At 40.8% G+C, this 27,691-nt stretch overlaps 2 protein-coding genes across 2 annotated transcripts; both read left to right on the forward strand.

Moving 5' to 3' along the window:
* The first annotated feature begins 39 nt into the window (after positions 1 to 39).
* n4bp2l2 (NEDD4 binding protein 2-like 2) lies at positions 40 to 3,670 on the forward strand. The gene is made up of 5 exons (XM_012827075.3): positions 40 to 1,815; positions 2,407 to 2,531; positions 2,651 to 2,739; positions 3,022 to 3,098; positions 3,258 to 3,670. Exons 1-5 carry the CDS (start codon positions 695 to 697, stop codon positions 3,427 to 3,429), a joined length of 1,584 nt encoding a protein of 527 aa, XP_012682529.1. The 5' UTR covers positions 40 to 694; the 3' UTR covers positions 3,430 to 3,670.
* Positions 3,671 to 3,768: 98 nt separating this feature from the next.
* Positions 3,769 to 27,691, forward strand: pds5b (PDS5 cohesin associated factor B). The gene is made up of 34 exons (XM_012827077.3): positions 3,769 to 3,934; positions 5,652 to 5,783; positions 6,194 to 6,397; positions 6,546 to 6,632; positions 6,715 to 6,812; positions 7,632 to 7,758; positions 8,273 to 8,353; positions 8,755 to 8,895; positions 9,938 to 10,053; positions 10,185 to 10,279; positions 10,389 to 10,534; positions 11,115 to 11,266; positions 15,840 to 15,953; positions 17,693 to 17,774; positions 18,020 to 18,068; positions 18,162 to 18,301; positions 18,618 to 18,733; positions 18,814 to 18,919; positions 19,301 to 19,461; positions 19,666 to 19,789; positions 20,717 to 20,875; positions 21,059 to 21,127; positions 21,251 to 21,387; positions 21,502 to 21,625; positions 21,836 to 22,040; positions 23,179 to 23,293; positions 23,409 to 23,541; positions 23,672 to 23,791; positions 23,891 to 23,953; positions 24,055 to 24,197; positions 24,799 to 25,269; positions 26,325 to 26,423; positions 26,562 to 26,688; positions 26,780 to 27,691. Exons 2-34 carry the CDS (start codon positions 5,676 to 5,678, stop codon positions 26,813 to 26,815), a joined length of 4,248 nt encoding a protein of 1,415 aa, XP_012682531.2. The 5' UTR covers positions 3,769 to 3,934; positions 5,652 to 5,675; the 3' UTR covers positions 26,816 to 27,691.

Genomic DNA, 27,691 nt, shown 5'->3' on the forward strand with positions numbered 1-27,691 from the left:
AACATGGCTGACAGTCGTAAAATCCTGCTACCAGCTGTTTCCAGTAGAAATATGAGGATGTTCAATGATTTGGATTTGGATCAAGGATTTCAAGGATGCACAATTTGTTGTGTTCCCAGCCACACAATTTAAAGTGTATCAGCAGGGGATTAATGTAGTAGGCCAAGTGTATTTGCATGTTTTATAGCCCAGCTTTCAACTGTAAATCTCAGTTATATATTAGGTAGAATGACTCATATATAGGTTCAGACTACTTTTTCTCTTGAAGGTAAAATTTTAGACAGATAATTTCCCAGAATTATATGGAGAAACAAGTGACCTTTTTCAGATGGCAACTCTTAATAGGTACTTACAACCTCTACGTTTGGTGTACTTTTGGGCCTCTTGTTTTGAAAAACAAAAAGACGAATGGCGGCCATATTGAATTTACAAATGTCTATTTCCTTCCGGTCGTCAGTTACCGTATGTGTTACAAACTGGTTTCTGCAAGAATTTTAAGTAGTTTGCTTTTTGATCAACTCAATCTTAGTTAAATTGAATAATTAGAAGTACTTCATCAAACGAGTGCGACATGATTTTTTTTACATTTGATAAGATTTACCTTTGTGACGACAGGACAGGCAAGCTCGTACCGTAATTAGCGAAACGCAGAACTGTCACTTCGTAATGGTGTATTGTATTGCTTTCACTCTAAATGTCAAATGTTAATACTAACCTGTCTACTAAGCCACCCTATGGTGAAAATGTAGAAGAGCCGTCCGTGAAAAAGCTAAAGTCCTCCGACCTAGAAGGAAACCTAGGGAGCTCTTGTTCAGATGTTCTCAGGTCATTGTCTGCGAGTGAGCGGAGTTTTAAAGACATCGACGGGTTGCGTTCTTGTCAGAACGGCCGGACATCTCCCAAAATATCTAAAAGTGAGCCAGACGATGGACCGACTAAACAGCCTGCCAGTGCCACATTACCTTGTAGAAATAGACAAGCCAACCCCAACAAAGAGGTATTATCTAAAGATGGCTTTACCAGCACGTCCTTCATTGGCCCTCTTTTCCGACCAGAGATTGTTAAACCAAAAACGGAAATCGAGGATGAACTGGATATGTTCTACAAAGAGCTCGAACAGATTGCGCCAGAAGATGTAGACCTACCTGACGGCAACTGTAATTCAGACAAAAGTACCATCGCTAAAAAACAGCAATACTCTGCTTCAGAACAGGAAATCCAGTCTGACCTCAGCCAGCCTACCAGGCACTGTGGACCTTATTCAGGCCAGGTGTGGCAAAATAGACCACATAATCTTAGACACTTGCACCCTCACTTTCAACATTGGGATGCTTCATGTCCACCTCCCTTGCAAGGGTCTTACAACCCATTCCTTGGTTCTGCAGCAGCCATGAGGCCTCTGAGACATCTGTATCGATGTCCTTTCCCGCTCTTACCACCACCACCACCAAGAATCTCGCTGTATCCTCTAGTTCATAGACCAAGGGACAACCTCAGGGGTCCAAACCGAGAAAGTCTTCAGTGGGAAAACATGCCATTTAAATCAGGTCATACAAATCAGGGTGTCAACTGTGATGCCTATCAAGGCCATTGCACCTTCATTCCAAATGAGTTTGGTTGTAATGAACCCCACACCAACAAGGCTGAATGTCCCCAGCCCTATGGTCAGACGAGCTCTTTTTGTCAGACTAATCCAGAAGAATTTCAGATGTATCAACAGGCTCACCCCCATCCTAGTCGAACAGTTGATCCAGACTCTTTAATGTTAATATTAATGAGAGGAGCTCCTGGATCTGGGAAATCAACACTGGCCAGGTAAGTTTTATAAAAAGCCTTTCATCCACATATAATCAGATGTATAACTTATAGCCAAGAATTGGCAAAGGCCTAGTGATGTAATACACTAGTAGATGAACCGCAATATTTGTGACTCGAACACCTATAGCTCGACTCGAGCATTGAGTGCATGACTGACCAGAGGACTGTAATCTGTACTACTGTAATAATTCTGTGAACTCTTCTTTGCCTCTGCCTACATAATTCCATTAGACTTTATTTCTACAGTTCCACCTTAAATGTGTATGCAAATACACATTGCTCTCTTTGATCTCTAGTGCTTTGATGTGATTATGTGTCTACTTGTTATGCCACGGTGAGCGTAAATTACATGAGAGTGAGTTACATTTTACCTGATTGGTTAGGTAAGGTACTTGACAACACTGGTGACGCAGACTTGAGCAATGAGAACTCGCAACTCGACTCAGACTGGACATCTAGTGACTTTTTAGTATTATCGATGTTGAATCATTTATTGTAATAAACTTTGGCTTGGATATTGCTTTAATGACAGAGGCAATAAGCCAAAGATCGAGTAATTGACAATTGCATTTGACTGTATATCTCTAGGGAGCTATTGTGGTCTCGTACCAACGGACTGATCCTAAGCACTGATGACTACTTTCTTCAAGAAGACCGTTACTTCTATGACCCACAACTTCTGGGAGATGCACATTACTGGAACCAAAATCGAAGTATTGCCATGTTTCCTATAACTGTCATCTACCTGTTTTCAAATAGGCTAAGACCTGTTTTTGCTTTGAAATTTTATTAAGAAGATGTTTAAAATGTCTCATCTGTCTTCAACCTTCAGCACGAGAGGCATTATGTGAATGCCGGTCACCGATTATTATTGATAATACAAACATGCAAGCCTGGGAAATGAAGCCATATGTTCAAATGGTGAATATGATTGACAAGTCTGTTCATGAATATCTTTACTAGTATATGCTTGGATCTGTTCCATAAGAGTAATTGATAATTGTACATGATGTGATACCAAAGACAAGAGTAGACAATTTCATTAAAAGCAGCACATTTTGCAGGATAATGTGCCATAGTTCATCATAAAAGCTAATACTTTTGTTAATCCTTCAGTAGCTGTATTTTGAATGACACACTTTATATAACATAAATGTCCTTTTAAATGTTACTTAAATATTGCACCCCTTTCCATTCATACAGGCTCTAGAGAGGGGATACATTGTGTGTTTCTATGAGCCCAACACTAGCTGGAAATATGAGCCCTCTGAGTTAGAAAGGTAAGCTGTACTATCTTAAACATAATGTTTAAATGTGATCAACTGCACTCTATGCTTTACCAAGTATGCCTTATAGTTATTTAGTTGAAGTGTATGTTGTGCGTGTCTGTTATTGCTTCATACAACCAGTCTGTGTTTATATAAATTCATACATTTTAGGAGGAACAAGCATGGTGTCCCAAAGCAGAAAATTGCAAAGATGCTGGAACGCTTTGAACTGCCCATGACTGTGGATATTGTGCTAAACTCTCAGGAACCTCCACGACAGAGCGCTGGGCATGCTTTTAAGCACCAGAGAAAAAGGAAGCAGGATATCTCAGATTTTCAGTAGACTGAACTTTGAAGTTGATCATTTATAATACTTTTTTAAAATAAATGTTTTTAATAATGTTTATGAATTGTGAAAATTAGATTGAATGTGAGCAATTCACTATACCACAATTCACTGAAAAATTGTCATTCAGTGAATCATTGTTTATTTTTTACTGTGTAATGTGAAAGATTTAGTTTATAACTTCATATAGGCTACTTGTATCACGAGGAATATATTGAATAAAATACTTTACTTTAAAGTTTTGGTTTTAGTACATAGTGAGAATGTGTTTTGTGTGGACGTCCCTGTGCCCTCATCAGCATCAGTGCGATAAAGGCGAATGGAGAGGAGGAACAGCCTACAGGAGTCACCATTGTACCATTTTCATCACTGTAGCCAATTTTGCTTGCTGTTGTACAGCGAGGTTGGATTGGTGCTGCTAGGGACAAATTGGCGCCATTTTGAAGCCGAAAGGAGGACCATAGTGGTAGAACAGACTATTGGTTGCACCTCATCAAATAAGGTATCGTTGATTTTGAATAAAATGGTCAAGATGATTAAATGTTGCATCACAATCTTAGTTATATCTGATCATTATTATACATTAAAATTCGGCCATACGTCGCTTTGCGATGAGGGTAATTTGCTGGTACGGTCAAGCCAGTCAATATTGAGCTAGCATTAAAATGTTAACATTGCCTAGCGTGCTAGCGTAATTTACCTTAATGTCCATTCTTTGCCCAGAATGGCTTCCAGCAAGTCGATAGTGCTGCCTTCTAAAATGATGTTTTCGAATTGAAACATGATATCAGTGTAATTTAGTTTGATCGGTGTACGTGTCATTTTGCATTCTGGTACGATACACTTAACTATGTAGCTACCCAGCATGTATGAACGTGAAGTTAGCTGCTAATGTTTGCTGCCTTCCCCACGGAGTCTCTAGCGTTACCCCGCAACCCTGTTTGGTCACAGTGCTAACTAAACTGAAAGCAGCTAGATCGCTAACAAATGCGGGGTGTTATCACAAGCCAAATAACGTTGACGTTATGTGTAATGCGTGACAAACTGTGCAATTAACTCCAATGTCCCTTTTTTATAACAACATGCTGTCCATCAAAGTGTTGTTTCACCCTTTCGGGTAGAGCTGAAACATAGCTAGGATATGTTGCTAACGTTCGTTTCAATTGGTGTAGGGACAGTTTACTGCCATTTGTTTCACAATAGCCCAACAGCCCCATTATATTCTATATAACGTTAGGTGGGTGACTGCATTAGCTAGTCCTTTAACGTGTATGCAGTTTGTTGTTCGTAATATGTTTGTTCGATCATATTTGACCTTTCCCGCCACCTCGCTGGGTTTTATATTCATTTTTTGCAATGGGTCAGTTAGCTAGGAGCACGGCAAGCTTGCTTACCAACGTTAGTCAAGTTAGCGCGCTGACAGACAGAACGTTAGCTAGCTGTGACTTAGCTAGCTAGCTATAGCTACCAAAACATGCTTAAATAGATGTAACGTTATTATATTAACTATATTAATGTTAACGCTGCGTTAACTACCGAGTGGTTTCCCCAGTCAGCGAGGCAAGCTCAATATATTTTATTGTGACATATTATCCTAACTGACATGCATTGTTTTGAGCACAAGCAAACCCATGTCTTGTGAGTTACCGATAACTGTAAGTTACTCTCTCCTGGGTTTACGTCAGTAACTTTAACAACATCAGATAGCTGTCAGAATGCAAACAAGCGAGCCATCGTTATCTATGATGGGAGTAATTTATTTAAAAAGCTAAGTAATAATGTTTGGATAAGTGCGCTTAGTAATCAATTGTCGGGTAAGTGGTAACTTTGGCTATTATTGACCATTGGAGACGATAGTGAATGCTATGCTGAGAATTGGGATCAGTGCAGTTTAGCTGATGAAAAAAATATAAAATAACCATTCTTTCGGTTGCATATCTGTAAAATGGTACCGTATAATGCTGTGTTTTCTCCCTGACAGTTTTGTTTGTTTGTTGCTAAACTTGTTGAAATTGAATCGCACAGCAGGCTCGTTAAATGCCAATATTGGCCATCAGGTTCTATGTAACATTTCTAAATTGCTGTGTTGATTGGTTTGGTACTCCCTGCCCCTAGGGATTGTTTTGAAACAAGAGCATGTCCATGATAGGTGCTACTGCTACCCTATGTTTTTTTAGAGAGCAAATTGACACATTTTGGCTTTGATATATACTCTACAGTCAAGGGAGCACTGAAAGGAGAGTATGGCTCACTCCAAGAATCGAGCCACAGATGGCAAGATCACCTACCCACCAGGGGTGAAGGAGATCTCCGATAAAATCTCGAAGGAAGAGATGGTTCGGAGGCTTAAGGTTGGTGGAAATCTTAAATCTGGGTCAGATGTGAAATTAAGACATTTGGGGGCATTTGTTTGTTTTTTATTTTACACAATGAGTAGAACTTTTGCCATCGCTAGGGAGGCTTACTTGGTGCTGTCCAGGTGCCTCTATCTAAATGGGATGTAAGACAATTAACTACTTTTTACCAATAAAGTAAAATAATATCCATGTGCCTCAAATGGTAAAGCAAGATACTAACAACCCGACAGCCTTTGGGTTTGATCCCCAGGGAAACAAACGTATTGTTTTTATACCAGCATCAAACTAATGCCTTGTACATACCTTGTGGTTAAGAATGTATTTTCTATTCATTTTCATTCCTCTATTCACCATTCCTCTGTGAAGCATAAGTAAATTGACATTCTGTTGTGGTTGTTGTGCAGATGGTGGTAAAAACCTTCATGGACATGGATCAGGACTCTGAAGAAGAAAAGGAACTGTATCTCAACCTAGCCCTGCACTTAGCCTCAGACTTTTTTCTCAAACATCCAGACAAAGATGTACGGCTACTTGTAGCCTGTTGTTTGGCGGACATCTTTCGCATCTATGCTCCAGAGGCACCATACACATCACCGGATAAACTAAAGGTGCTCGTGCCCTCATGTTCTGTTAACAGTATTCTTGCCACATTAGCAGTATTGTTCTGTTTTTCATCTCTTTTTCTATCTTTTGTCATAAGAACTTCATTTTAAGGTGTAAGAGTTGACTTACTTTTTGCTTTTATGTCCATTTCAGGATATTTTCATGTTCATCACACGGCAGCTTAAAGGACTGGAAGATACCAAAAGTGCCCAGTTCAATCGATATTTTTACCTTCTGGAGGTTGGTGTCTTTCTGTTTTGGGTGTGGGTGGGAGTATTCAGCTTCTGCCTTGCTGGGCATTTACCTGCATTCCTCTCTGCAGAATATTGCTTGGGTGAAGTCCTACAACATTTGCTTTGAATTGGAGGACAGTAATGAAATCTTCACACAGCTTTACAGGACACTCTTCCAAGTCATCAAGTGAGTGAATTCATTTTTTTTAAATGCTGGCATTCTCCCCTACATGCTCCAATCACGCCCACAGCGCTTAACTTGAGAATAAAGCTTGGTTTCTGAAAGAGGCGAGATTTCCTTAAAACAGAAGTAAACTGAGTCACAACCTCGTTTATTTTGGCAGTCGGGAAAACCTGGAACATGGTGTGTGTCATTAAAATCCATGGAAAACGAATGATTATGATTTAGAAAATGTAAGCAAGAGAATTGTATTACAAATAACCTCAAATGAAACGATTTAACCTAACAAAGAAGTAAATTAACCAAATTACACATTTGCAGGGCTTATTTAGAAAGACGTGTTTGAGATGTTAAAAACTCACCGTTGAGGAAAATGTACATAAAAATGCACATTTCAGTGTCCCAGTGTAAGATCATGTTGCGTAGCCTATTATTAACCACTCCGATATGACTTAAAATGTGTGCATCATAGCAGCCAACCTCAGAAACCAATCAGATATAAGAACAGACAGAAGATAATTAGTTTGATTAGGACTGGCAGAGAATGTGGACAATTACTGTGACTGTAAAGTTTTTCGTCCAGGCGTCTGCACAAGTGTAGTGTATGATGGCTTCACGGTCAAAAAAGCTGGTTGCACTGCATGTTGGTAAGCTCCTGTGTATCCAAACAAAGTTGGAACACTTGCGGCTGCTGGCTTTGCACTTGGGCAGCTATTTTCCGTCTTTAATTGAACTAATATCAACATGTTTTCATGCCTTTTAGGTGTGTTTACTACAGCAGTTTTTTGTTGTTGATGATGTTGTTGTTTTTTGTTGCTTCATCAGCAATGGCCATAACCAGAAGGTGCACATGCACATGGTTGACCTGATGAGCTCCATCATCTGTGAGGGGGACACTGTTTCGCAGGAATTGCTCGACACGGTGCTGGTCAACCTGGTGCCTGCACACAAGGTAAGGAGCATGGAGGAAACCTTGACCTGGGGAAGGTGAGGAAGTACCACCCCCCATTCATTTCAATGGCCGATGCTATGCTAGCTACTTTAGCCCAGGAAGTACCAAATTGACTGCGGACATCTTCAAAAATCAGAAGGAAAACACACTGTAAACGTTACACATTGGCCATAAAAAATGTCTTATTGGCCTACTTTAATTACATTTTGTCCTGTAAACAATAACACCCTACCAGCAAACCACATATATATATTTGTGCCAACTATGTGTGGGCAGTTTTCAGCATCAACCAATCTGCATGGACACACAATTTGTTTAGCGCCAATTGTCATATGTTATGTGGTGTCTAATTGAGCACCCATGGGAGGACCTTTTGAAAGATGTCAGCAGTCCATTTTAATGCTAACAAGCTGAAGCTAACCTTCCAAATCCTGACTCCCTGGTGAGGAGCACAGCATTCAGCAGCATATCACACATTGTCATTCAGGAAAGAAATTAATCTTTTCCCACACAGAATCTGAACAAGCAAGCCTATGACCTGGCGAAGGCTTTGCTGAAGCGGACAGCTCAAGCAATAGAGCCCTACATCACTAATGTGAGTTGTTCATTGTGTTCACGTAACTGTTTTTTTCTTGTGGTGGTGACGGTAGAGTGAGTAAGGAAGTCCAGTGAGAAGTGAGCCCCCAGCACATACTTCATCTGAGCCCATGGGATCATGCCCTGCTGCTGTCTCTACTCAGTGCTCATTAAAGCTCCTGGAGAGGGAAAGAAAAGCATCTCCATGTTTTGAGGGGTTGTCCAGTTTCATAGGTGTTTTTGCAATCACTACACCCTGTAATTGTTTTGAGGAGCAATTTGAAAACCATGGGGCACAAGGGGTTTTAAATAAATTGATTAGGCCATTGTCTGTGATGCTGTTATGGTTCATGTAAAATGAGGTCAGTGATTGTCACACTTGTAAATCCGCTACTTTCTTGATGTATTTTTGTCACATAGTTTTTCAATCTGGTCCTGATGCTGGGGAAGACTTCAGTGAGTGATCTGTCGGAACATGTTTTTGACCTGATCCTGGAGCTGTACAACATTGACAGCCACCTCCTGCTGTCTGTCCTGCCTCAGCTGGAGTTCAAACTCAAGGTGCTCTTTCACTCTCGTCGACTGCTTAGTTATTACTTTTAAATTCATATTGATGTACTGCAAAGGACACACACACACACACACACACACACACTTGTTTTAGTTCTTGTTTTGGCTGTAGCTGTATATATTGTAAATAGTAAAGAACTAGAAAATGTATTTACCAACTTTTGCTGCAGCATGGACTTGGTTATGGTGGTAATGGTTATGGTGATTAGGAACAATGGGCCTCATTCTCGAACATTTTCTTAAGTGTCTTCTTAAATATCTTCTTCTGAATATCGAAAGACCAACGTAAGAAAAGATCGGATTCATGAACGCCTGGAAATGGGTTCTTACACAGCCGAAATGTTCTCTGCTGTCCGCCCTTTCATAAATGCCAGAATTGTCCCAGGAACGTCGTAAGTGCATTTAAGAAGAAATATCTTCTTAACTTGTTCTTAACAGCGTTCGAGAATGAGGCCCAATGTTTTAACAGCCATCTGCATTAGCAGGCAAAGGTCACGCTTTAGGACGGAGAACATTTGTTCGCACTATTTATTAATTTAGCTGACACTTTTATGCAAAGTGACTTGCAGATGCACATTTTCATTAGTGTGTTTGCTCCCTGGAAAAAAAACTAAAACTCATCTTATCACTTATGCACATAGCATTGTATTTTTTGTTTTCTAATCAGTTTATATGAACCAAAGTTAAGCTAAGTCTCCTTCCACATAGACAACATGTTTCTTTTTCAAATATATAGCAGATGTGGTCCCGTGCTGGTCAACTCTGCATCATTGCAAAGCAGTTCACAACCCTCTTAGTAGAGTCGAGAGTTTGGTGAAATGCACCTAGATTTAAATGTTTTTAGTCATGCTGGCGTTACCTCTCTCATTACAGCAAAGTGAGCTACTCCACAGACAAGAGTGTAATGCGTGCAACAACATGCATAATGGCGTAACCAACTAATCGATTATTACATTTGTTTGCAATTTTTATTTACCTGTTCTTTATTGCTGGCCTAATATATACTGTAAACGAATCATTCTTTTGTCTTTAGAGTAACGATAATGATGAACGTCTTCAAGTTGTGAAGCTTTTGGCAAAGATGTTTGGGGCAAAGGACTCTGAGCTAGCCTCACAGAACAAACCCCTTTGGCAGTGCTATCTTGGAAGGTATGGTTAATATCACAAATCGCTCTTTGCTTAACTAGTAATTTGTTCATATTTGTTGAACAGTGTAAAAGTTACCCTTCTCATTGGTGGATTTTGAATCTAGCTGATGCCTTCTCTTCTTGATCTTGCAGGTTTAATGACATCCATGTTCCCATTCGCTTAGAGTGTGTGAAGTTTGCCAGTCACTGCCTTATGAACCACCCTGACCTGGCGAAGGACCTCACAGGTATGTCCACATAGAACAAAGCATCTGCTTCATGAGCAGATATCTAAAACCATACCCGTTGCCCTTGCTGCCTAGAGCTCCTTTACATGTTGCTGTGTCTGAATCCTAGAGTACCTGAAGGTGAGATCCCATGACCCTGAGGAGGCTATCCGGCATGATGTCATCGTCTCCATCGTAACTGCAGCCAAAAAAGACTTGGCTCTGGTCAATGATCATCTCTTGAACTTTGTGAGGGAGAGAACCCTGGATAAAAGGGTATGTGTTAGCTTGATAACTTGTGGGTGTCTGAGGCCTGTCTGGCACTCTTGAGTTAGTGGTATATGCCTTGACATTTTTAGTCATGGACGGAAATACTGGCACCCTTGGACATACAAAATTCTTTATTCTACTGTTATTGGTACAGTAATTTTGATTATTCGTAACATATCCTTGGAAGTCATAAAATAAACTGCTGCTGTGTTTTTTTGTTGTTTTTTTTTATTATTATTATTTATTTATTTATTTTTTCTCACTGATTGTTGGTCAACAATATCATATACTTAGACTTATGCAATCCACGTGAAACTTGCCATGATTGTAGCCACACATGGTTAATGCAGAATATAAGCTGAAACTCTGCTTAATATACTCCAGAGTGTTAAATTAATCCCATTTTAAGCTTCAATCTGCCTGAATCAAATCATACTGAAAAAGTTTTAAGTATCAAAAATACTCTCTTCCTTGCTATTTACCCTCAGACAAAAAAAAATACATATCTAAGCCATACTTTAAATGCACTGCCCTTGTAATTTACTACAATAATAGTGACTGTTCAACCTGCCCTATTCTCTTCCAGTGGAGGGTTCGTAAAGAGGCAATGATGGGTCTGGCGCAGATCTACAAGAAGTATTCCCTGCAGGGAGAGGGGGGGAAGGAAGCTTCCAAGCAGGTCTCCTGGATCAAGGACAAGCTGCTGCACATATACTACCAGAACAGCATAGATGATCGGTGAGTGCTGCTACCCATATACTACCAGAACAGCATCGACAGTCTTGGCTCCTTAGATAACTTGTGCTCTATTGCACTTGTTTATTTTAGCAGGTGCAAATTATTGGTGCTGTACTGTAACTGCCCAGAACCACTTTGCACTCTTTTACTTGATCTTATTCTTTTCAAACTCTTAGGTTGCTTATTTTTGACTGTCAAGGGAGGCATCATATTTTCAATCGTTGCCCAGAAATGTTTTGGGATGATCAGTTTTCCAGTAACGGCATGCTCTGCTGAGCACAAGTTGGTTTTGTAAAGAACATGGAAAGGCTCAGTGGATACAGTATTGCAAAGCTCGACCGTGTCACTTAAAAACGTAACGTTTCAGATAGCTGGCTGGAGCCTTTGCCTTGTAAAGGATTCTAAGCAACGCAGAATAAAACACCAACAGACCCCTCACAGCACAGGCTTTGATTATGATCATTAATGATGTTGTGTTTGTGAATTAATTTGACTTGACGAACAAAACTTTGTATTGAACGAGAACGATTAGTTCATGCCCATCTTCAGTTCAATTTTATTTATATAGCGCCAAAACAATAACATTGTATTAAGGCACTTTACAGAGCCTTAATAATAGTAGTACTTGATTGTTATAGTGATGAGGAACAATGTTTTCACAGCCAATGGTATTAGTGGGCAAAGGTCACACTGTAAGAGAGTCATTTTGGTTAGTAAACATCAATTTGATAAAGAGATAAATGTAGGTAAATTAACAGTAGGTAATATGGACACTTTACCAGTATTAATGCCATAGCACAATCTGATATAGAAGGAAATGCCTGGTGTGGTATGGGGGAATTTTGATTATGTTTAGTTTTGTTGAGTTATGATTGGCTGACACGCATGAGAATAGTTATACAAGGACAGCAGGATACAACAAGATTGCACAACTGGCTGGCGACAACCGCAGCACTCGGTGCATGCTGTACCTTAAGGGTCTGCTCTGTCTGTAGCCCAATTCAATTTGTCCAGATTAGGTCAATCCAGGCCTCCCCCGTCTTTTGAGCATAGTAGTTTTTTATACTTCAGTCTGGGTTGTTTACATTGCCATATAAAATTGGATAACCATTTCTCGATTGTTATAAAAGTGTACATATATGGGTAATGATTGAAAAAGAAAAAGCAACCTTGGCAATATTCATTCTTATTGTTTCTATTTGTCCTATTAAAGACAGTGGTAAAAGTTTCCATCTTGTAAACTCTGCTTTTATTTAGCCCATCAGTTTCCCATAGTTGATGAGTTTGAATAGTTAGCTATGTCTGTGGTTATAATGATTCCCAGGCATCTGAACCCTTGAAACCAGTGAAAATGAAGCCTGCCTGCTAATTGTATAAGCCATTGTCTGACCAACACCTCTGATTTTTACTCATTAATCTGATAAACAGAAAGTTCTCCGTATTCCTTTAAGGTGTCCATCAGTGTAGGGACAGAAATGATTGGGTCACTAATAAGTATGTCATCTGCATAAAGTGATATCTTATGTTCTTTTTTCCCCCATATCCTTTACCGTAATTTCCGGACTATTGAACGCACTGAATATAAGCCTCACCCACTGAATTTTTTAAAAATAATTATTTTTAACATAAATAAGCCGCACATGTCTATAAGCCGCAGGTGCCTACCGGTACATTGAAACAAATTAACTTTACACAGGCTAAAATGAATATCAAAAGTAATACAATAGTGATGCATATTATTAGTTTTGCCAGTTACGATAAGTGCACTGTTGCTTTAAGAGAGCACAGTTGCAAGAGTCAATCAGAAGTTAGAACGTTAGATTGAAGACAGCGAGATAGAAGAAAGACGCTAGTTTGAAACCAGTGAGCTAAAGAACTTGAAAAGACTGGATTTGTATTGTTATAAAAGTGTTGTTCTAAAGTGTTTTGAGTTGTGTTCTGTCTACGCCGGTAGACTGTGGTTATTTTGACATTAGTTAAGTTATTGAGAGATACTGAGAAATCGCGTGGAGCTAAGCATCCATGCGGCTGCATCCATGCTAGCATCCTAGCTCCACAAAGCCACCGTATACAGTCACAGGTATCATAATCCATAAATTAGCCGCGTCATTGTTTAAGCCGCGAGGTTCAAAGCGTGGGGAAAAAGTAGCGGCTTATAGTCCGGAAATTACGGTACTCCTCTGATCCTTATTTGGTCTTATTTAAGCTGCCAGAGCTTCGATGTTTATAGCAAAGAGCAATCTCCTTGCCTCACCCCTTTCTGTAAGTCAAAGAACTCAGAGCAGCATCCGTTCATTCAAACACATGCTTTCGGATTTTTGTGTATAACTTTGACCCATTCTACAAAGTGGATGAAATTCCATAGCAGATAATGCTTTATTCAGAAAAAGTCCCAGTTCACAGTATCAAATGCATTCTGTGCATCTAAGCTGGTTAGCATGGATGTCTGCTTATGTTTTTGGCACAGGTAATAAAGTTTAAAAAAAAAATAGTTTTAAAGTTCTTCTTATATTATTAGCGCCTTGTCTGTTGGGGATAAACCCTGTTTGGTCTGGTGGTTTAATCAGCTTTGCAATATGTTTTAGAACTCTACGTGCTAAAATACTGGTAAATCATTTCTGGTTGTTGCAAATTAAACTAATGGGTCTATAACTCTCAGAGTGTTGGATCCTTTCCCTTTTTATGCATCACAGATATGATGGTCTGTGACCATGTGGGTAATCTTTGGATAAAGAATATTCAAACACCCTTGTTAATATCGGTACTAAATCATCTATTAAGTATTTATAAAACTCTCCAGGGAGTCCAGTCCAGAAGGCGGCTAGCTCTGTTCCCCATCTCATAATATCTATGCTTGGAGTATCTCAAGGCTCCCTCTGCTTTATAAGACACAAGTTTGTCTAAGGCCTTTCTCATCTCCCTAAGTTCTGTTGCAATATTGGGTGTTCTTGTAGTCTTGTGTTGCATTTCTAAGAATTTTATTTTCAAGCCTCAGTTGTTCTTTATAAACATTAACATCCAGCATTGTGAAAACGAAAAAGAACAAAAGCTGACTGATTGAACAAACATAAAATCAGTCTCAACAAGGACGAGTTGTGACCGGTCTCTCCGGGGATGTACACACAGTGCTATCACCACTAGGCTACACGCAAGCAAGTCACCTTTTGCTAAGGACTCAAAAAGAGACAAAAAAGTTTCTCGGCTGTGGAGATTCTATTATTTATATCAGTTCCAATATTATAACTTGCCGAAACGTAATGAATCGTGTTCTGATAATTTAGTTTTTACTTTACTACTCACAGTTTAATGTCTAATTTGTTATGAATTTTTCTACCGTGAAGGAAGCTCCTGAAATCTGCGTTGGTCATTTGATAAATCCGCTCTGTTTGTTGCCAATGCCTCGGTCCAATTACTGTGTAAAAGTTACGCCTGGAGTATCTCCCGTTTGTCTAATTGGACGTGGATACCAATCTCTTCAAGCATTGTAGACACATCTGTGAGGGTCATGAAGGTTTTCACTCCAGATTCCAGGTACATTTTCAGTTAAGCAGGAAATAGCGGTTGAGGTTTTACATTCTTCTCTTTAAGCTGCTTTATCACATCCTGTACTTACTTATGTTACTTCTGTATATCCGACATGTAGTCTTGGTCAAAAAAGATCTTCTGTCCTTCATGCTTCACTCCTCATTGTTTCCATGCTTCTTGGATGAGCGTTTCTTTCACTCAGTAATCGAGGAACCTGACGATGATATGTTTCATGGTCAGGCAGCGGTGTGCTCTCACTATGTCCAGATGTCCTCTGTGTCACTCATTCTCTGCTCGAACTCTGTCACCTGTTGTTCAAGTTTTGTCGTTCTTTCAGTGACTTCTCTGAGAGTAGATTCTGGCTAAGGAGTCTTTAGTACATTTACATAGTACTCTTTGTATTCTCTCAACATACGCAACTCTGCTAGTACTGCCATGTTCTCATCTTCGTGTCCCTTGTCGGTCTGGTTTTGTTGGTTGTCCTTTTTAGTAGTTTTGCTCTTCTTATCTGTGTTTTTTCCGACATCACAGTTGGTTGTTATGGGTAGTTTATAGCTATAATAGTTGAAAGGTCAGTCTGCAACCTCTGTCATTATATCACAGGAAGTTTGCGGACTGTACCTTTTTAAAAGGCATTTAGTGAATTTTGCCTGGGGAGGATCAGGCTGTATAATATAGTGTCTAGTGATCTGTAGGTTGGGACCAGTCAAGTTAAGCCCTACAGTTAGTTGAATTTGTGATGCAGAACCACATAAGATCATCGTTTACAGCAGAGTAAGCACATGTAGACTGTGGTCTAGCATGTCAGAATGTGGGTCCACAATAACATTTCAGGGATCTATATTTGACATCAATATCTGTGGCTAAATTAAAGATGTGTTTTTAGACAACACATTCTGTTTCCGTTGGGTTTAAAACTGGACAGATTTTGAACAGCAGCTACGCATTTCCCTCTAAAGCAGTAGTCTACGCCATTTTTAACTTTACTTGGCTGCTGCAACGAAGTAGTGTCTTGATTCTTCTGAAACCTCTCATCCATCTCTCATAGGCTGCTTGTTGAGCGCATCTTTGCTCAGTACATGGTCCCTCACAACCTGGAGACCACTGAGAGGATGAAGTGTCTCTACTACTTGTATGCTACATTGGACCAGAACGCAGTCAAGTAAGTACACACATACATACATACATACATACATACATACATACATACATACATACATACATACAGTTATGTGCAAAAGAATAGCAGTCTCACATCACTAATGTGTTTAAGTACTGATTTTGGCAGAAATTATGATACAACATGGGAACTAATTCATGACTAGGTGCAGCAGAGCAATGGCCAAACAACAGACTTAACAGACATGACATGCATGCTGCTGATTCGGGGTTATTGACTAATTTAATGAAAGGTGTTCAAATGGGTGTGTTCAAATTAATAGCAGTGTGGAGTTCAATTAGGGAGGTCAATCAGTCGGTGAAGAAATGGTGTCAATAATGGCCCTTATTTAAGGAAGGAAGGCAGCAGGGGTTGTACCTGCTGCTTTTAGCCCTTGTCCAGTGGTAAAATGGGTCGGTCTAGACATTGCACTGAAGAGAAGAGAACTCTTATAAAAAAGTTGATTGGAGAGGGGAAAACTTATAAAGAAGTGAAGAAAATAATTGGCTGCTCAGCTAAAATGATCTCCAATGCTTTAAAATGGCAAAGAAAACCAGAAAAACGTGGGAGAAAAAGGAATACCACCATCCGCGTAGATCGTAAAATAACAAGAATGGCAAAGAAACAACCAATGATCAGCTCCAGAGAGATCAAAGAAGATCTTCATTTGCCTGTGAGCACTTCAACGATCAGAAGACGCCTATGTGAAGCCAAACTATTTGCAAGAAACCCTCGTAAAGTACCACTGCTGAAAAAGACATGTATTGAAAAGGTTACAGTTTGCCAAAGAACACATTGACTGGCCGAAAGAGAAGTGGCGCAATGTTCTATGGACAGATGAGAGCAAGATTGTTCTTATTGGGTCTAAAGGCCGCAGACAGTTTGTGAGACGACCCCCAAACACTGAATACAAGCCACAGTACACTGTGAAGACTGTAAAACATGGAGGTGCGAGCATAATGGTTTGGGGATGTTTCTCATACTTTGGAGTGGGGCCCATTTATCGCATAACAGGCACCATGGACCAGTTTCAGTACGTTCAAATACTGGAAGAGGTCATGTTGCCTTATGCTGAGGAAGAAATGCCCTTAAAATGGGTGTTTCAGCAGGACAACGACCCCAAACACACCAGCAAGCGGGCAACATCCTGGTTCCAGACCAACAAAATTGATGTGATGAAGTGGCCAGCCCAATCCCCGGACCTCAATCCGATTGAGAATTTGTGGAGTGACCTGAAGAATGCAGTTTTTGATGCAAAACCCAAGAATGCAGAAGATCTGTGGAGTGTAGTCCAGTCAGCTTGGGCTGCAATTTCTGTTAGCAGGTGTCAAATGTTAGTTGACTCTATGCCAAACAGATGTAAAGCAGTGATAAAAAATAATGGTTACACAACTAAATATTAGTTCAGTGCTTAAAGTAGGGGCTAAATCTTCATTTAATTTTAAAGTTTATACTGTAAATATTCCAGTTCGTAAAAACAGCCGAATAATCTTTTTCTTTATTTTCAGTTTAAAAAAAAAAAAGTTCATTTTTTCATGTGGAATTGAATGTGTGCTGCTCCTAGTGCCTTTGTATGTATTGAAATAAATGCTATTAGGAACATGGAACTTTTTCTCTGTTGTTTTAAACACACTGCTATTATTTTGCACATAACTATACATACATACATACTCACTCTCCATCTTTTAATCAGTGGAATGGCATGTCTGTGTGTAACATATTTGGGCCTTTTGTTTGTCAAGAGCTCTGAATGAAATGTGGAAATGTCAAAACATGCTAAGACACAACGTGAAGGATCTGCTGGATCTTGTGAAGCAGCCAAAAGTAAGTATTGAAATGAATATAGTCATGAATTGATACTCGTATTTGAGAAAATCAGGGCCCTATGAAATCTTTCAAATTCCAATTAATTTCTCACATTCTGTCTTATGTTTATTTTTTTTCCTCATATAACCAAGATTTCCAATTTTACTATTAGATGTTACGATTCCATCCACATAAATCATAGGGCCTTCGAAAATATTGATTTATGTCAAGTTCTGATGGGTTTTTGTGTCTGTGTGTTTCAGTCGGACTCCTACAACAAGGCAGTGTTCTCTAAGGTCATGGTTATCACCAGTATGTATCCAATCCATTTCACTACTTAAGTGCTCTCTGTCTCTGGTCTCAAGTCTGGCTGCATTGTGGACTTGGTCTCTGTGTTGTAAACAGGGAATCTGCCAGATCCGGGAAAAGCCCAGGACTTTGTGAAGAAGCTGGCCCAGGTCTTGGAGGAGGATGAGAAGATCAGAAAGCAGCTGGAGACCCTCGTAAGCCCAGCCTGCTCCTGCAAACAGGCAGAGGGCTGCGTGGTATGAGCTCACATTTTTTTACTATAATTTTTTAAATAATTTTTCACATTCTCATTATTTCAGACCAGGTTTTACTGATCTTTTGTAAGTAGAACCATATAGGTGTGAGTTTTGCATCATTTGTGAGCTGACAATGATGGAATGTTCCCATAGACGGCATCAGAAAGAAGTCAGCGAGCCCCGACCCTGCACTCAGTATTTGGCCTTTAGACCTCAGCTGCTCACTTGAGTCTGAGATGAAGTCTGTGCTATCTTTACATCGAACTTTACTACACTACATTAATCAGTGGTTATGTTTTGTTCTGTCTTCCCACAGAGAGACATAACTAAGAAAATAGGAAGCCCAAAACAGCCAAGCAATCCTTTCCTGGAGATGGTGAAATTCCTGTTGGAACGGATTGCCCCCGTTCATATTGATACAGAATCCATCAGGTACCTTGTTCTCAGCCTCGGTCTTTCACTGTGGGACTTGCTGATATGTTAGGGTTGTAACCCCTCCTTCTGTGTTGCAGTGCCCTTGTCAAACAGGTGAATAAATCCATAGAAGGCACAGCGGATGATGAGGATGAGGGAGTGCCAACTGAGCAGGCCATCCGTGCAGGCCTGGAGCTGTTGAAGGTACGACAGTCATCTGTTTAAATCTCTTTGGGCAGATTAGCTCACAAGAAGTTTCTTGCAGAGAAATGGCAAAAGCAATGGTTGTAATGTCTTACAGGTTATTTAAAGTGAAGATCCTTTTGTTTATAGCAAATATTTACCATTGCAGGGACCCTGTGTTTGTTTAAGCTCAGCATGTTGCTTCCTGATATTGAAAATGCTCTTGTAGAGTAACGACCTGAGGCATTAAATGTAATGAGCTCCTTGACAAAGGCACAGCAGAAGTATTTAAAGTAGAGACGAATCTATTATTAAAAGTATTGATTTTTGAGCTTGCAGCAGGATGTGTGTGTCTGGAGCAGGGGTTTGTGCTCATGCTGCAGTATTTGTATCTACCCTCAGGTCCTGTCCTTCACTCACCCTGTGTCCTTCCACTCGGCCGAGACCTTTGAGTCCTTGCTGAGCTGCTTAAAGATGGACGATGAGAAGGTGGCGGAGGCTGCCCTGCAGATCTTCAAGAACACTGGGGGCAAGCTGGAGGAGAGCTTCCCACATATCAAATCGTGAGTCTGCGCTCTCGGCAGCCAGCCTGACTGACTGCCATTCACATTGTCACTGAGGTGTGGCTCAGAAGGGGTAGAGCGAGATCTGTGGATAAGGCTGCAAATTAGTCATCTAAGACAGCTGACATGCATCAGCTGCTGCTGATGGCCCAGTGCTTTTCTGACGAGATTCCTCTTTCCTTGTGCTCCTCTTCTGTCCCCTAGGGTCCTAATGCCGGTACTGCAGCACAAAGCCAAGAAAGGCCCTCCTCGTCAGGCCAAGTACGCCATCCACTGCATCCACGCCATGTTTTCCAACAGAGACACACACTTTGCACAGATCTTTGAGGTGGGTTTTCATCAACCTAAGTATAGAAGTTGAATATGAATAATCATTAAGTAATAAATCAATGTGAATAAATGGCTATACAGCCCATTGGCGCCTGTGTTCATTCACTTGCATGGGCACTCGCAATGCAACATCAAATGGTGGTGAATCACGCCTAAGAATCTGTAGTTGTGGAGTTTCTAGATGCAAAACCATCTAAGCTGGTATTTAGTAGACCCGTGTATGCAAGAATCAGTGTCTTGTCTAAATTAAAGGCTCCTCAAAAACAATGTCCTGTAGGTGGTAATTAACCACCTGTTGGCAGAAAGCAGGTGTTTGCTGGGCTGATGGGCTTGGGCCTGCTCACTATAAAGCAAAGTTAGGATGCAATTATGTAATTTAATAAAAAAATATTTTATTAATTGATAATATAATTGCAAACAGCTTACGTCTTGAATTAAAGAAATGTTGTTTTAAATTTTATTTTTGTATGATGTTGATGCGTTTGACTGACACCTATGTTAGCCAATTAACAACCCCATGATGTTTCTTCGGTGTGTTGCGTTCGGGAGCCAAGAATACTTTTGCAGTTTGTAGCAACCATTCTGCAACATTTTGGCTAAAACAGTTAGATCGGTAGGCCTTTCATCTTGAAGTAGCGGTGATGTCTTCATTATAACTACTATATAGTGGAATATGAATTAAATGCACTACACAGAAGTTGGCTCACAAGCAGTCAGCAATTAGCACTGCTACCTAGCTTTGTCGCTCTGACAAACCAGCCACCATGGACTTGCACTATAAACCCCTCGCGTTGACTCATCCTGTTAGCTCATCCTGGCTACATTGCACTTCTAAGAAGGAGGCTTCTTACAAACTAATGACACAGAAAGTGCTGTTAACCTGTTTTACCTGTTTTTTTTTTTTTGTTTGTTTGTTTTTTTGCAGCCTCTACACAAAAGTGTGGACACAGAGAACTTTGAGCAGCTCGTCACACCTCTCACCACGCTGGGCCACCTGGCCATGCTGGCTCCAGAGCAGTTTGCTGGGCCGCTCAAGTCCTTGGTTGCAAATTTTATCGTTAAGGACCTGCTCATGAATGACCGGGTGAGTCAAGAGCCAATCACACTCTACTTCTGGTTTTGTTTCCTAATGCCATGCAGTTTGATGGCTGTCCATAGTTTTGCTTTCACAATGGGCTGTTGGGTTCATTTTCACTGATTTAGCAGAACATACATTGTGTGGTAAGTGGTACGATGAAATTGATGTTGTGTTAAATGTGTTAAACAGAGTCCTGGCAAGAAAACAACCAAACTGTGGGTGCCAGATGATGAGGTTTCTCCTGAAACGCTGGCCAAGGTAGGAGCTGCAAACGTCATTCTCACAGTCTGCTCAGAATTGCATACACAGCTTTTTATGCCTGTATCTTCATCTCACTCCCCCTCCCTCTCTCTCTTTCCCCCCCTCTCTCTCTCTTACCAGATCCAGGGTATTAAGCTGATGGTGCGCTGGCTGCTGGGGGTGAAGAACAATCAGAGCAAGTCTGGCACCTCCACTCTGAGAATGCTCACAGCCATCCTCAATAGCGATGGTGACCTCACTGAACAGGGCAAGATGGGGTAAAAGTCTCACACCAGACATGTGCTTCCTGTTCATCAATCTGTGTTAAATACTCAAAACATTCTACTAAATTAATGTGTATGCGTGCGCATGCGCATGTTGCTCTTCCACAGGAAGCCTGACATGTCTCGTATGCGACTGGCTGCAGGCTGTGCGCTGCTGCGTCTGGCTCAGGAGCCCTGCTACCACGAGATCATCACCCTGGAGCAGTACCAGCTCTGCGCGCTCGTCATCAATGTAATCATCTTAAACCAGCCTTCTCCCCTCTCTAGGCCTCTCATGAGCATGGGTGCAAGCAGTTAGTTACCACTGATGTTTGGTTCCCAGGGCAAGCCTGTGGCTATTTGGGATGCTCAGCTCCTGCTCAGAGTTGCTGTTTTTTCTGGTATCTTAGCTTTAGTTGCATGTTTTTTTTGTGCTCATCTGCTTCTCTGCTTTCCCCTGCAGGATGAATGCTACCAGGTGCGCCAAGCATTTGCTCAGAAGCTCCACAAAGGCCTGTGTCGGCTGCGGCTGCCTCTGGAGTACCTGGCCGTGTTTGCCCTGTGTGCCAAAGACCCAGTGAAGGAGCGGCGGGCTCATGCTCGCCAGTGCCTGGTGAAAAACATCAACCTGCGGAGGGAGTACCTAAAGCAGCATGCTGCAGTCAGTGGTAAGACATGCTAACTTCTGCACAAATAGATAAGGAACTCATGTTCTGCTGGTAAGACTTTACGGCTGAAATGGTGTACCTTTCGGTACAGACCTTTCTGTTCATTATTGAGCGCAACTGATGGAGATTTTTAAGGTCGATACTGATTTTGAGGATTTGCAGATTAATAAATCAATAATCTGTCGCTATGATGAGACACTTGATCCCTTTTAACTCTACAAGCTGAAAGAAAACTGTTTAAAACATACCGTCTTAAACGTAGCAATAGTTTGAGCACTGTTGTTGAAGCATGCAAGAAAATGTTTGGGAGTGAATTCTCACTGTTATGTGGCCTACTTGCTTTAATATACTATTCAATATAATATTATATATATATTCCCTGTGGGGTAATAATTTCCAGTGCACTGGCTGTATTACAGTATTTAGAAACACTCTTCAACCGGGTTTGTAACTTACGCACACACTAAAATAATTCAATAACACACATAGCTTTCCTTTCCTTTTCCGATTTGATCAAATATGACCCCTTCATTTCAGGTACTTTTTTGTGAGGTAAATTTCAAACAAGTTGGTATCTACTTGCCTGAAATCTGCAGCTGGTTGCTACATACAAGTCTTTCAGAGCTATAGTCTAGCGATAGACTATCTTACCACATCAGCTCTGGACTTCAAGTGAACAGTAACATTAGCACTAACGTTAAACCATCTAACAGTACAGCTCGAGCAAAATCTGTCCATTGTTACCAGCCATTTCGGTAACTTACTTTTATAAGCATAAACTTGCTATCATAATGAACTGTTATTCATACACAAACCATATATTTTTTAAATTCTGATCATTTGGCATCTGCCAGTGACTGAGTGACACGTTGTGACATTCCAACACCCCCCAGACTGGAGCCACCCCCTTTTGCTGTATTGTCCCTCTATTTGATCAAATACTTTTGTACTGTTTCAGCTCTATAAGGCATGTGTACAAATACATGAGTAACTATTGTTTCTCTGGTAAGACATGTTTACTTTGGTACAAATACATGAGTAATGTTCTTCATCTACTTGGAGAAAGAGAAGGCTTTTATACATAGATGATGCGTGTGGATGTCGGTAGAGGTTGTTCATGTGTTGACTTTATTCACAGAGAAGCTGATCTCTCTCTTGCCGGAGTATGTGGTACCATACGCCATCCACTTACTGGTCCATGACCCAGACTATGTGAAAGTGCAGGACATCGAGCAGCTCAAGGACATCAAAGAGTGAGTGTGTCTGTCTGCTGGTCATTAGCCCAGAGCCATCACACTGAAATGATTTGAAAAATATTAATGTTTCTCTCTGTCTGTCTCTCTCTCTTGCTCACCTGCTCTTTAACAGAGCATTATGGTTTGTCTTGGAAATTCTCATGGCAAAAAATGAGAACAACAGCCATGCATTCATTAGGAAGATGGTGGAGAATATCAAACAGACAAAAGATGGCCAGACTCCAGACGATGCCAAGATCAATGAGGTATGCCTCTCTCTGACCTCAAGCATTTACCTCTTTTATGCTGTTGTGTTGCTACTGTAAGCTAATATACAATTACTCAAAAATAGGTATAGCAATAATGGTAATAGGAATTCAACCATTTCCCCCCCAGAAACTCTATACCGTATGTGATGTGGCCATGAACATTGTCATCTCCAAAAGTACCACATACAGCCTGGAGTCGCCCAAAGATCCTGTCCTCCCTGCACGCTACTTCACACAGCCTGACAAGGTGACACTCCTACCAGCTTAAAGACTCTAGACAATTCTGCCAAACCCTAACCCTGGAAGACCTCACCATTTTTACTCTTTGCCTTTTATTGTTTTGCAGAACTTCAGTAACACAAAGAATTATCTCCCGCCTGAAATGAAGTCCTTTTTCACCCCTGGAAAGGTATGTTCCACTAGTCCTTATGCGTTCCCGTTTTTTATGTTTGAAACAAAACAAAAAATGATTCGTAATACTCGGTGTCTCTGTTACCCTCACCATCACAGCCCAAAGCTGCCAATGTTCTGGGAGCAGTCAACAAACCCCTCTCAGCCACTGGGAAGCTTCAAACCAAACTCTCCCGCATGGAGACCAACAGCAATGCCAGCAGTAACTCTAACCCCAGCTCCCCGGGCCGTGGGAAAGGAAGGTCTGTTACAAACATGCCACATTCATCAGTTCAAACACGGTGATTCAACTGTGTCCCCTTTATGATGGAAGAGCTTGGTCCGAAATATTCAAGCTCTTTAAAATACACACATTCCTTACAAAAACTGGCTAGGTGAAGATGTCTAAATACTGCATAGAGAATGTGGCTGTTGCCTGTTTTGCTAAACTAAAAGGGGCACAGTGTTTGATAAAAATCATGTCCTGGAGATGAGCCAATCATTTTGCTGAAAATGAGAAAAGCAACTCTGTAGTGCTCCTATGCTGCCAGCCTTGTGATTAGAGGGCCCTTGAAGCGAGTGAATCCTCGCTGTGTAAAATGCTCTTCTCTGAGCTCTTGTCAACCAAGCAGGTTTGGATAGTTTATTAATTATCCCTGCAGTTCTCTAGATGCCTGTGTATTGCGCTTAATATAATACTGGGTAAGACTAAATGAACAACTTATACTGTGCTATAAGGCAACAAAATCTGTTGTGGTTTTGGTGAGAGATTTTTTTACAGATAGTCATCATGATTGTTTATTTGTTTCATTTGTCAATGTCACAATGTGAACAAATTCAAATCTTATCTGTGAATGTTCCCAGACTGGACACCACAGACGTGGACCACAGTGAGAACGAGGACATCACCATGAAAAGTCTGGCCGAAAGTGAAAAACCCAGAGGGCGCAAACGGGGGATCACCACCACCCCAGACGACAAGCCTCAAGACTCGAAGCCCAAGCGAGGCCGGAAGAAGGCCCCGGCTGTCAGCGAGGAACCGGAAGAGGCCTGGGCAGAGGACAGCAGCCTGGCTGACACTACCATGGAGATGGAGGATGAGCAAAACAGCCCGCCCAAGAGGGGGCGCAGGGGGCGGCCGCCCAAATCCACCGCCCTTAAAGAGGAGGCTCCCCCCAAGGGTAGGAGGGGGCGCAAGAAAGCAGCTCCACCTCCTGAGGAAGAGGCAGAAGAGGAACAGGAGGAAGAGGAGGACGGTGAAGAGGCAGGCAGTGAAAACATCGAGGTGAAGCCCAAAGCAGGAAGAGGCAGAGGAGGTCGCAGGGCGGGAACAAGGTTGGTCACAAAAACACTTCTATTCTTAAATCATATCATTCTAAAACGGGTCAGTACAGAAATCTCTCTTCATTTCTGTATTTGTAATATTGATCAGTTTCAGAATATTTTCTTTTTGTAGTGCCAGGGCACGTGACTAAATGCCTAGAGAGCTGTGCAATATTTGAATGAAAAAATGAATGATTAGGAAGCGTTGCTTTAAATCAGTAAACCCATTGCACAATGAACACTGGGACTAGCTACTGTGAACAAAGAGAACATAAGTGGGTTTGTTAAACGTAGGGATTTCAAGATTTGAATTTGGAATTTGCATATTTTGTTTCATGTTTATGTTATATTTAAATCACGTTGTTTTTTTTGTCAGAACAGTGCATTAGAACTGGTGGTGAGTTTGCGGACTAGAGTGACATCTAGAGGGCAAGTAGTATTACTGTGCAATTTACCATGAAACCTGGCTCCCTCAAATTGGCTTATTAGGGACTGACAAAATGCCTGGGTTGCGACATATAGAAGAGAGAACAGAGTAGTTACAGTATGTTATAATCCAAATCACTTTTATTTCACATTTATTTCTTGGGAAAAGGGAGGAAACATAAAAACAAGTACAGTAAAAGAACTTTGAAATTGAGCTGGCGTTTAGACTCAAAATATGCACATCGGAGGGCCTCTTTAATAATGTTTTTGTGTATGTTTATATCTTTAATAATGTTTTAATAATTGGAGTGGCCCATTCAAATCAATTGAACATTCTGCAGCATTCTGAACAGCCATAATATAATAATAATAATAATAATGTATCTATATATCTAGCCATCCATCCTTACTGTGGGGCCATATAATAATAATAATAATAATAATAATAATAATAATAATAATAATATAAAAAAATGTATCTATATATCTCTCTATCCAGCCTTACTGTTTGGGTTGGTTTGGGGCGTGCAGGTCTGACATGACTGGGCCTCAGGACAAAGAGAGGCTGGTGTCTGTGGTCATGATGTAATGTTTGTGTGTAAGTGCTCTTGTGTGATACTCCATACTTGTGATTGTCTTAGAGCTGAAGCCGCAGAGACCACAGAAGGGTCTGTCGAATCTACTCCACAGAAGAGACGAGGTCGGCCGCCCAAAAACCAACAAGCCGCCAAGAAAACTGTGTATGTACACAGAAACTCCCCATGATCCATAGCCTTGAGCTTGCCTCCCTTAGAAGACCATCCCCTACAAATGCACTTGAATGAAATTATTGTTTGCGTTTTGTGGTTTGTAAATGTCTATGTGATTCCCTGTCATAGTGGGGTCCGCTCCAGGGGGACACTGAGCCAAGAGAACGAATCAGACGAAGACATGGAGACGTCCCAGGAAAATGTAGAGGAGGAGGAGGAGGAGCAGGAGGAGGAGAACCAGCACAGCTCTCCTAAAGTAAGACTCCTGAGCTGAAGACTCATACTTTCTCAAATCTCAAATGTCTACTTAGAGGAGACTATCTGCAACCCCATCTGTGTGCTTCCAGGTGAGACGGAAAGCCCCCAGGAGAGATCGCAGATGAGGCCCAAGAGCAGGTTCAGCATGTGGGTCTGGCAGAGGGAGGGACACATCCATGTTTCTGTGGACTTTGGACTTGACGGAGCCATGCATCTGCTTCAGCTGTATTTTGCAGTCTTATACGTCGTATGCTTTTGCCACACATGCAAAGACGCACACGCACATAGACACACACACTCATCCAGGCCCTCCATGACTCGTGGTTCATTTTTAAATGTCATGTATGCTGACTGCGTTGTTGAACTTAACCAGTTAAAAAGAAATGTAAATAGTTTGTTTTCGTCTCTTCCCTCACAAGGTTAGGGCGGCAAATGTATAGCTTTTCTCTTCCAGTTTTAAAATATTGCACCAGCTGATGTCTGAGTAAATTGACTTTTAGCAGTACTGTATCTGTTAAGTGTTTCTTCTGTCATTCTGTACTGTGAAGCCATTTTGTAGTTCTTTTTTTTTTTTTTTGTCTGTCATTTTGTCCTATCCTTTTTACCTTTCATTTGTGTACTCTTGTGTGCATATTATTATGCATGTGCAAATGTGCCTCTGCTAAAAAAAAGAAAAATGTTTAAAGATAAAATCAAGTAACAGAGCAGTATTGATTTTATCAGTGTTTGAGATGGACTGAAGGTATCGTACATGGAAAAGCATTTGTTTTAGTTTTGGCTATGTTGAAATAAAATGCTGATTAATTGCCCCAATCATTTTTCAGTCTACTGAAGTAATAAATATTCTATAAAAATACATTGGTTGGTTGGTTCATAGATTCTCTTACGTCAATGTTAAGCTCTTTACTCAAATGCCCTTCAGTATTTTATTCTTGTATTGTGTGGCCACTAGGGTGAGTTATTTCTTGTTGAGGTTTTTTGAATAAAAGCAAATTGATGGA

The sequence above is a fragment of the Clupea harengus genome, chromosome 9 (genome assembly GCF_900700415.2).
Source record: "Clupea harengus chromosome 9, Ch_v2.0.2, whole genome shotgun sequence".
Lineage (NCBI taxonomy): Eukaryota > Metazoa > Chordata > Actinopteri > Clupeiformes > Clupeidae > Clupea > Clupea harengus.